An 11,009-nucleotide genomic window follows, 5' to 3' on the forward strand; every position below is an offset into this window, starting at 1 on the left:
AGGCTACTATCATCCGATCAGGATCCAGTCGGACAACGCCACGGCGGTGGCTTATGTCAACCATCAGGGGGAACACAGATTTTGGCCGCTCACATCCTGCGGTGGGTGGAAAGAAATGTGCTGGCTCTGTCGACCGTCTACATTCCGGGCTTAGAAAACTGGCAGGCGGACTACCTAAGTCGCCAGTTGCTGGACCAGGGGGAATGGTCATTGTATCTGGAGGTGTTTTTGACTCCTTTGCAGGAGGTGGGGCACACCGGACGTGGATCTCCTGGCTTCTCGCCTCAACCGCAAGGTGTCGAGGTTCGTGGCCAGGTCCAGAGATCCCTGGGCAGACGCATTCTTGGTACGCCGATTTCATGCGCCTGGTGGCGGATGCACCCTGGCGGCTGCCAATGCCAGAGGACCTTCTGTCTCAAGGTCCCATACTGCATCCTGCTTTACAGTTGCTGGCTTTAACAGCATGGCTATTGAAAGCCAGGTGCTGAGGGACCGAGGTCTTTCGGACTCGGTCATCTCAACCATGCTGAGGGCATGGAAGTCTTCCAGATCTACCATCGCACCTGGAAGGCTTACATCTCTATGTGTGAAGAGATGGGGTGGTGTCCACGGACGTATTCGGTTTCCAGGGTCCTGCTGTTTCTACAGCCCGGAGTAGATCAGAAACTTGCCTTAAGCACCAATAAGGGGCAGATTTCAGCCTTGGCGGTGTTCTTTCAACAGCCTTTGGTGGCCCATTCTCTGGTGGGTACCTTTGTGCAGGGGGTTCGTGTTATGTCCCCTTGCCGCTCTGTGTCTCTCAGGTGCTGCTGGCAATGCTGCCAGTATCTGCTCAGCAAGTTACACACACAGGCCAATGTACTACTTAACCAGAGCGAGGTTTATTACTCAGAAAATTATGGCATTCTTACATGGAGGAGTCTTATTCCAAACAGCTTCTGTCCTTATCAGATGTAATCCCTTCTTAGCCTCATGTGTCTGCTTCCAGTTCTCCTCACACACTGTCTGACTTCCTGGTACAGCTCCTCCCCCTCCCATCATGCATCAGGAGACAGAGGGTAAAGGTCACAGTGATCTATCACAAACATCACACCTCCTTTCCTTCCCAAAAAAAAAAAACATAACAAAACATAACAAGAGAACAAAATGTTGAACACATAACAAGGCAAGCAAGATCAGTTCAGCAAGTAGTATCTCCAACTCAGTTCTGTGATTTCCGCAGCACTTCATGAGCCCTTTGTCTCTGTTCCCTGACCTCCAATGTGTCCCGTAAGATTTCAGCACTTTGCCAGCGAGGCGTTTGACGTCTTTGACGGGTAGACTTACGAAGAAGCACAGCACCGGGAGGGATAGAGTCAGTCAAAGGTTCTGGAGAGGTCAGTGGGCGTGACAAATCAGTCTCTGTAACTCCGGGCACATGTCCGGGCTCCTCAGGAATATGGTCACCAACCGGTTCAGGGTTTGGTTGTAAACTTGTGGGATCATGCCAGACACCATGCCATATGTCACCAGCAGAGTTCAGAGTAGACTCTGTTGGGTGGTTAGAAAGAGGGGTCGGGTTTGTCACTAGTGGCCGACAAATGCGTTTCCTCAATTGTGAAAGGTGTCGCCGAACACAAATGCCTTCCTCCAGGCGGACAAGGTACATTCTTCTGCCAAGAGTTCCATCAATAACGCCAGGAAGCCAAGGAGGCAAAGCTCTGTAATTCCGAGACCATACAAGATCACCGGCACGGAATCCCAGACGGCCCGGCGGAGGAGGTGTTGGTGACTGTTCCTGCGGACGAACTAAATCAAGTTTGGTGCGGAGATGCCTGCCAAACATAAGAAAAGCCGGTGACAGCCCAGTAGTAGCGTGTTTCGTGTTACGGTACATGATCAAGAATTCCAGCAGCTTTCTTCTGACAGTCCAACCTGGTCCAGAGTGGACAGTAAGTGCTTCTTAAATGTCTGCACAAATCGTTCTGCCAGCCCATTTGAAGCTGGATGATAAGGAGCTGTTTTGTAGTGTTGGACGCCCAAGCCACTAAGGAAGGATTGAAACTCATGCGATGTAAATTGAGTTCCATTGTCGGAGACTATGGCTGTTGGCAAGCCATATTGAGCAAAGAGCTTCCTTAAGACTAGAATGGTAGCAGCTGAGGTAATAGAAGGCATTTGAAAAACCTCCGGCCATTTTGAATGCGCATCTACCACGATCAAATACATTTTACCCTGGATGGGGCCAGCAAAATCAAGATGGAGTCTGGACCACGGTTCTGTTGGCCATGGCCAAGGTTGCAGGGTTCCTCTCTTTTGGGGTCGCTGGGCTTGACGGCACCCAGGACATTGAGCAACATAATCTTCAATTGCCGTATCCATTTGTGGCCACCAAACATAGCTCCGGGCTCGCTGCTTCATGCGCACCACACCAGGATGGCCTTCATGCAGTATCCTTAGCATGGTTGATTGCAAGTACTGGGGTACAATCACTCTATTGCCCCATTGTAGGCAACCAGCATTAGTCACAAGCTCACATTTTCTGGCAAAGTACGGACGAAATTCACCTGAAACTCTCTCTGGCCATCCAGTCTGAACATAAGAGAATATCTGAGACAGGAAAAGAGAAGACAGAATGAGTTCTTTAGTAAGCCGAAAAGCTTCTTCACATTTGTCTGTCCATATCCATTTAGCTCTTGCATCCAGTAAGCGATGTAATGGGTAGAGCTGGTGTGCTAGGTTTGGCAAGAAACGGTGGTAGTAATTTAGGAGGCCAAGGTAGGACCTGAGCTGAGTGACATTCCGGGGGGTAGGGGCATGGGTAAGGGCTTTAACCTTTTCTTCAGTAGTGTGTAACCCATGTCGGTCCACCGTGTGGGCACAAAACTCCAGTTGAGACTTGAGAAATTCGCATTTTGAAAGATTGACACGTAAACCATACTTTTAGAGTCTCTCTAGCACAGCTTCAACATTCTTTCTGTGTTCTTCATCAGTGGGACCAGTGATGAGCATGTCATCCAGTAGACATTGGGTGAAAGGTATTCCTGCCAGTACCTCATTCATGATCCGCTGCCAGATGGCTGGAGCTTGGGCTATGCCAAAAACCATGCGGTTATACTGGAATAATCCTTTATGAGTGTTAATGGTCAACAGATGGCGTGAATCTGGGTGTACTTGCAGTTGCAGGTAAGCTTGCTTTAAGTCTATTTTTGTAAACTTTTGCCCCGCAGCCAGTGAGCCAAATAGATCTTCAAGTCGAGGCAATTGGTATTGATCCACAAGAAGTTGGTTGTTCAGAGCTACCCTGAAATCACCACAAATCCTAATGTCTCCATTCTTTTTCTTGACAGGCACAATTGGTGATGCCCATTCACTTCTATCCACTTTCGTTATGATCTTTTCAGCCAATAGGTGGTCCAGCTCTGCTTACACTTTCTTCCGCAAGGCAAAAGGTACTGATCTTGCCTTACAAAAACGAGGTGTAGCACCAGGCTTCAAGAGGAGGTGGGCCATCTTTCCTTTTACGGTGCCCAAAGAGTCCTCAAAAACCTCTTTAAAACGTGACTTCAGGGATTCCACCCAATGGTCTACTTTAGAAAGCAATGTACATTGGGCAATGGTAAAAGGAGGCATGCCCAGGGCTTTGATCCAGTCCCTTCCATACAGCGGAGGACCTCCTTTCCTTACAACATAAAGGCGTAGACTTTGACTGCGGTTGCCTAATGTAACAAGGGGTTTTACATAACCCAAGGGCTGTAGTAGTTCCTTGCTGTAGGTTTGTAGAGTGAGCTTTGTAGGTTTTAGCGGCAGGGACAGACCCGATGCCTTTAAATCAGTCCATGAAATGAGACACAGCTGCCCCTGTATCAACATCCATGGAGACAGGACAGCTATTGAGTGTGACATCCACTTTAATCGCAGGAGTACTCCCAGCTACTCGAAACAGTCCAACATGCTGGACACAGGTCTCCTCATCAGAGCTGAAACCGTTATTGTCCATATCCACACGGAATGTCTGTTTATGTCTATCTTTTGTGGTAGTGTTCGGGGAGTGAGAGCTGCGGCAAACGTGCCCAATATGACCAGTCTTTCCACAGCGAAAACAAACGACATCCTTGAACTTGCAAGCAGGCGCACTGTGAGTAGTGTTACCACAACGGTAGCAAGTCGGGGTCCCAGAGACAGAAGAATTAGGGTGGCGAGGTTTAAGCTGAGTGGCAGGGGACGGGCGTCTCGAGCGTTGAGTGATAGCAGTGTGGAATATTTCCTCACCCTGGCTTGCAGGAGTTGTAGGTGGTGCCTTTAGTAGGGTGGCGTCCCGTGTTGCCAACTCCATGACCGTAGCAAGGTCAGTGACTTTCGTCAGAGTCAAGTCGGGTTCTGTGAGTAAACGTTTCTGTATGGCTGGGTCGCAGAGTCCCATGACGAACATGTCACGGAGAGCCGTCTGCAGGTAGTCTCCAAACTGACAAGTGGCAGCTAGTTTACGTAAAGCGATGATATATGTCTTTATATCCTCCCCGGCCTGCTGCCTTCTACTGTAGAATTTAAACCGCTCTGCGATTTCTAACGGCTTCGGGTTGTAGTGTGCATGTAGCGTCTGAATTAACTCAGGCAGGGGCTTAGAGGCCGGCTTGTCTGGAGAAACAAGGTCTCTGAGGGTTCCATATGCAGCTTGACCCAATGCAGTGAGAAAAACTGCAACTTTCTTTTCAACAGTCACATTATTTGCTTCCATATACTGTTCCAGCCTCTCCACCCAGGAGCTCCATGACTCAGCTGCAGGATCAAATGGTTGAATAAACCCTATGAAGGCCATGTGTGCTAAAATCCACAATCCTCGTCGCCACTGTTATGTCCCCTTGCCGCTCTGTGTCTCTCAGGTGCTGCTGGCAATGCTGCCAGTATCTGCTCAGCAAGTTACACACACAGTCCAATGTACTACTTAACCAGAGCGAGGTTTATTACTCAGAACATTATGGCATTCTTACATGGAGGAGTCTTATTCCAAACAGCTTCTGTCCTTATCAGATGTAATCCCTTCTCAGCCTCATGTGTCTGCTTCCAGTTCTCCTCACACACTGTCTGACTTCCTGGTACAGCTCCTCCCCCTCCCATCATGCATCAGGAGACAGAGGGTAAAGGTCACAGTGATCTATCACAAACATCACAGTTCGTCATGTGCTTCCCCCTATTAGACCACCTCTTCCTCCATGGGCTTTGAATCTGGTGCTCTCGGTTCTTCAGGAACCTCCCTTTGAAAATATCAGAGAAATTCCTCTCGACACTATCTCAGAAGGTGGCCTTTTTAATGGCCATTACATCTGTCAGACATGTTTCTGAATCGGCGACCTTGTCTTGCAAGTCGCCATACTTGGTCCTCCATGAGGATAAGGCGCCTTCAGCCTTCCTTTCTTCCGAAGGTGGTTTTGGCCTTCCACCTTAACGAGAACATTATACTTCCATCCTTGTGTCCTCGGCCGGCGCATCCCAGAGAGGTTGCGCTTCATACTTTGGACGAGGTACGTACCTTGCGGGTGTACCTGTATGCTATGGCTCAGTTTCGGAGGTCTGACTCACTATTTGTGTCAGTGTCTGGTCCACAAAAGGGCCTGGCGGTCTCGTCGGAGACCATTTCTCGGTGGATCAGGCAGACCGTCATACAGGCCTATGCTCTTAAGGGGTGGGTGCCCCCCCCCCTTTCCGGTCACGGCACATTCAACCAGGGCAATTGGTGCTTCCTGGGCTTTCCGACATCAAGCGTCTGTCTTACAGGTGTGCAAAGCGGCTACTTGGTGGTCAGTGCACACCTTTTCCAAATTGTACAGGGTTGATGTGAGTGCATCTTCAGATGCTTCATTTGGCTGCAAGGTTTTGCAGGCGGCTGTTTAAAGTTGCCTCCGTTGAGGAGCGCTGCTTGTTTTGGTGTGAAGTTAATTGTTTGTTTTGATACTGTTCCCACCCCTCGTTTTTTTGACACTGCTTGGGGACGTCCCACAAGTCAAGATTTAAGGAGCTGTGTCTGTCCATGGACGAAAAGAGAAAATAGGATTTTTTGTACTCACCGTAAAATCTTTTTCTCTGTCGTCCATGGATTGTTAAGAACTGAGAACTTGTTAAGAACTGAGGCTGCACGGCGGAGGGTTATGTCCGGAGAGACCGCCCCCCGGGGCGGGGCTGTTCAACTCTGTTAAAGTAACATGTGTTTAAATATCGAACATGTTCTGCCTAGTCCTCTCCTATGAACAGGAACATAACCCATATGTCAAGACTTGTGAAGGCTGTGTCTGTCCATGGACGACCGAAGGATTTTACGGTGAGTACAAAAAATCCTATTTTTTTTATGTCCTTTTTTTAACCATTTCCCGCCCAATCTATAGCAGAATGACGACTGGGCGGTGGTTCAGTTATCCTGACTGGGCGTCATATGACGTCCAGCAGGATAACAGTCACGTGGCAATTGGTGGTGCGGTGTGTCAGTCACCAATCTCAGTAAAGAGCCTCTGACGGAGGCTCTTTACCACATAATCAGCCATGTCCAGGGATGGCCACCACACTGGGCCACCAGGTATGCCATCCTAGACAACCAGGGATATGTCAATCAGTGCCCAGGAATGTTCATCACATTGTTGCCTATCCTTAGAGAATGATCTGTTTTCTCCATGTGATCAGAGACTGGACTGAGCTCTTTTCCATGCTCTGACCGGGAGAAACAAAAAAAATCCCTGGTCTCCCTCATGGGCCATAATCGGTGGGTAGAAGGCTTGCCCCCATTCTTCTCCAAAAGCTATAGTGACAGTGGTTACCAGACAGAGTGCATGACCTAGTGATCAGAATTGCTACAGTATGTACTACAGAGGCAGTTTGAGGAACCCAACATTGGATAGACTAAAATTGGCAAGATTATGACCAGTACAAAGCCGTTATCCTATCAGAGGAGAACACCTGGCTTGACTGGGACTGTCAGCAACACTCCAGTATGGGAGAAGTGTCAGTTACCAATGGTAGAGGTTTAACCAGGAGGCCAAAGCACCAGTGAGCATGAGAAATGCAGAGTTTTGCATTATGGCTGCTTGTGTGAAGTTGTCAGCCAAGGAGTTGTGACACACTGCAGCATCCTGCAAGAGGTATGACCAGGTGTTTTGGATCTGTTGTTACCCCTGGCAACATCAAACCTGTTTGGTTTTCAGGGGGTGTTAAAGCATTAGGCTGCAATTCTGCACTGTGGCCATATGGGATAATTAGCCTGTGAAAGTGCAGCAGAGAAGAAAAACAATGCTCTGAACTGAATATCACAACACTTATCTTGGAGAAGGGAAAGACTATTGCCATTTTAAATGGGCAAAAGACTGTGTGTGGGATTGATCCCAGTATAGTGAGAGTGAGTCTAGCTGATCCATTATTTGTGTAAAGAGAGACTTGCTGCTGTGTAGTACCATGTGTAGTGGGAAAGAATGGATTAGCACTAAACCTGCAGCGATATTGAGGACTGATAAAAACATTTCTTCTCTGTATGTGCCTGAAACAACCGCAGAGTGCTGAGACAGATATAGGGGTGGCCATGAACTATGTATGCCATTTTCCCGTGACAGAGATGTACCGTATTTATCTTCATATATCGCGCCCCGGCGTATAGCGCGCACCTACAACCTGGAAGGGAAATTTCAGGAAAAAAAGAAAATACTTAGTTTGAATGCCCCTCGTCGGTGTCTTGCCCGGTCCGGCGTCCGTCTGCGGCCTTGGTGGTGTCCTCCCCGCTTCTCCCGCGCTGTTTTTGAGTCGATCCCCGCTTCTCACGCTGTGTTTGAACGCCGCCGCCGACATATACCGAGTGCAATACACTCGCCACGCTCGGTTCCTCTTGCATAAAGGCTAGGAGGCGGCACAGGGCGTGACCGCGAGGGGAGCCGAGCCTGGCACAGTGTAACCGAGTGTACTGCGCTCGGTATATGTCGGCAGCGGCGGCGTTCAAACACAGCGCGGGGATCGGCATATATCACGCACCCACGATTTTCCCCTGATTTTAAGATAAGATTAAGATAAATACGGTAATTGGAAATATTTAGGAGGCTGCAGCGTTGGAGCTTAAGGTTTCCCAGGACAACTGTGGAGCCGCCCTAGTGCACAAGAGTATCCCTTTACAGAGGAAGAGTTGTTTGATAAGCAGATCACAGGTTCTGGCTGGTAATGGTGAAGGGCAACCTACTATAGCTAACAAAACGGCTATGTCTATGAATGCAGATGATAAATTTGGGATGTCTCCCATGGCAACCAGGAGGTTATCCAAGACATCTCTGATGTTGCTCTGGTGAAACAGAGTGGATCTGCACCATACAGTGAGAGTATGTTCATTAAAGGGGTGGTAAAGGTAAAAAAAAATGTTTTCCCTAAATCGCTTCCTTTACCTTAGTGCAGTCCTCCTTCACTTACCTCATCCTTCGATTATGCTTTTAAATGTCCTTATTTCTTCTGAGAAATCCTCCCTTCCTGTTCTTCTGTCTGTAACTACACACAGTAATGCAAGGATTTCTCCCTGGTGTGGAGAAAGCCTCTGGAGGGGGTGAGCAGGCAAGTCAGGACACTCTCTTCTTTGCAGATAGAGAAAGGAGCTGTGTGTTAGTGGGCGTCCTGACACTCCTGCTCGCCTCTCCCCCCTCAAGAGGCTTTCTCCACACCAGGGAGAAAGTGTCACATTACTGTGTGTAGTTACAGACAGAAGAACGGGAAGTGAAATTGTGAAAGCATGCAGAAAACGAGGAGCAGTCTGCTTCTTTCAGTGTCCAGCCGTAAAGAGACGGAACCTTTTTTATTATCACAGCTTTATAGACAGAATGACATCATTCATATGAGCACATCTGATTCGTCAGTCCATATAAGGTTTTCTTCTTGTGACGTTTATTCTTGACATGAGGTCCTTCACTCAGACTCACGGGGGCCATCTTTGCTTTACTCGATGGAGGGGGTTTGGAATAAGGAGTAGAAGCGAGGGGTTTGGAGTAAGGAGTAGAAGGGGCCATCTGTCTTCAGTTTTCCTTCCAGGCTGAGATTTACTGTAACTCTATCATAACTTTATTCAAGGAAGATAACACTATTGTATATACCCACACACTATATATATATATATATATATATATATATATATATATATATATATATATATATATTCTCAAGAAATAAAACAATATGAGAAAGGAAACCAATATTTGAGTGGTTTAGGAGAAAAATAACATAAACACAAAATAATAATTTTATTAACTCCATCACAGGACTGCACTAAGGTAAAGGAAGCTATTTTGGGAAAAAATATTACCTTTACAACCCCTTTAACACTAAATGTAAGCCTGTTAATGAGTTAATTTAGCTTGTCAAAGCTGAAAGTACAAAGGTTGGTGAAGCGCCACCAGAGCAAGCTGGTAAAAGTGGAGTAATGCACGCTACCATGATAGAATTTTTTTTTTTTTGCAATACGTTTTTATTGTATAGGAAAGTATGAATTTTATAGGTATACAGAATTATCGGACATATAAATGCAATAGGTACTGTCAGGAAAACAAATGGCAATAATAGTTTTTGCATCTATAATATACATGTGGTGAAAGATCATTGAAAAACAACTTCAAGCTTGAATGTAAATGGCCCGGTTTAGTGCAGTGTGACACCCGGGTGGGGGCATTGAGGATTATGGTCGTTTGAGAAAATGCCTGTAGTTAACGCTGCTGCCGTTCTGTTAGTTGTGTCAGAAGAAAGTCATTGAACGCCTTGCCCAGTCAATGCTAAAAGAGCCCAAAATCTTTGATGTGAAGATTCGCATTTGACCCAGAGCCTGCCTTTGTCTTTTGAAGGAGATCACCTCCTTCCACGTTTTGACCTGGTTGTGTTTTAATAAATCTACACAGCCTCAACAATGTTCTGTCTTCCATGATGCATTTGGATGCCTATTTTTATCTTGGAAAAATTAGCTTTCTGGCTACAAGAGGCAATCCTGTGTGTAGTAGATATAGTCACAGTGGAAGATCTTGCAGACAAACATTTGAGTACCTTGATCCAATCTGAACTTGATACTGAAGATGATGTTACTTATACAGCACAGCATGTACTGAATATTCTTAAAATTTGTGCTGGATTGGTGCCTGGTATTTCATCACTTTATCTGTGTTCAATGATGAAAAGTTTTTAACACCGTTAAGTATTTAAAATTCAGGCAACAGTGCATGAACAAGATCTAAATGTATAAATAATTTTAAGCAGTGGCGGTGCGTCCATAGAGGGCGCAGGAGCGCCGCCCCCTCTCTCTCCTGCATCGCCACTGATCAACAATACATAGATTCATGCATTGCATGAATCCATGTATTGTTGCTGCCCCCTGGTGACCGCCGGCCATCGGAATAACGGCAGCTGGTTGGCTTTGGAAGTGCCTATCAGAGCCAAAGGCTCTGATAGGCTTTCCGATTTACAGCCTGAGGGCTATAATCGGCTTCCAAATAGTTAAACAGGGGACGCACGGGGGGTGCGTTCCCTGGCTAACACTGACAGTCGTCTCAGCCAGTCAGGTTCACCGGTTCTGGTTACCGGTAGCCTGATTGGCTGAAGCGACATTGAGGGTGGGAGAAGACTATGAGGGACTGTGGAAGGAGGATGGCTGACCCCAGAAAGGTAAGTTCCGGGGGGGGGGGCAATCTGGCAGCATTTTACAGGGCACAGTGAAGACAATTGATGGCACAGTGGCTGCGTTTGATGGCATAGTGGCTGCGTTTGATGGCACAGTGGCGACAATTGATGGCACAGTGGTATCAATTGACGGCACAGTGGCTGCGCTTGATGGAATGGCACAGTGGTGACAATGGGCACAGTGGCGACAATTGATGGCATAGTGGCTGCGTTTGGCATGTCACAGTGGTGACAATTGATGGGCACAGTGGCTGCGTTTGATGGCATGGCACAGTGGTGACAATTGATGGGCACAGTGGCTGCATTTGATGGCATGGCACAGTGGTGACAATTGATGGCACAGTGGCGACAATTGATGGCAT

At 47.3% G+C, this 11,009-nt stretch overlaps 1 protein-coding gene and 1 pseudogene across 1 annotated transcript; one reads left to right on the forward strand and one right to left on the reverse strand.

The window, feature by feature from the left end:
* Window positions 1–1,878: 1,878 nt before the first annotated feature.
* Window positions 1,879–3,492, reverse strand: LOC120918345 (uncharacterized protein K02A2.6-like). Its single transcript, XM_040329885.1, has 3 exons — window positions 3,410–3,492; window positions 3,034–3,283; window positions 1,879–2,877 (listed from the first exon to the last, which is right to left on the reverse strand). The coding sequence occupies exons 1-3, from the start codon at window positions 3,490–3,492 to the stop codon at window positions 1,879–1,881; spliced, it is 1,332 nt and encodes a 443-aa protein (XP_040185819.1).
* A 1,478-nt stretch (window positions 3,493–4,970) lies between these two features.
* Window positions 4,971–10,156, forward strand: LOC120918346 (annotated as a pseudogene).
* The last annotated feature ends 853 nt before the right edge of the window (window positions 10,157–11,009 follow it).

This window comes from Rana temporaria, chromosome 12 (genome assembly GCF_905171775.1).
Source record: "Rana temporaria chromosome 12, aRanTem1.1, whole genome shotgun sequence".
NCBI classification, from domain to species: Eukaryota; Metazoa; Chordata; class Amphibia; order Anura; family Ranidae; genus Rana; species Rana temporaria.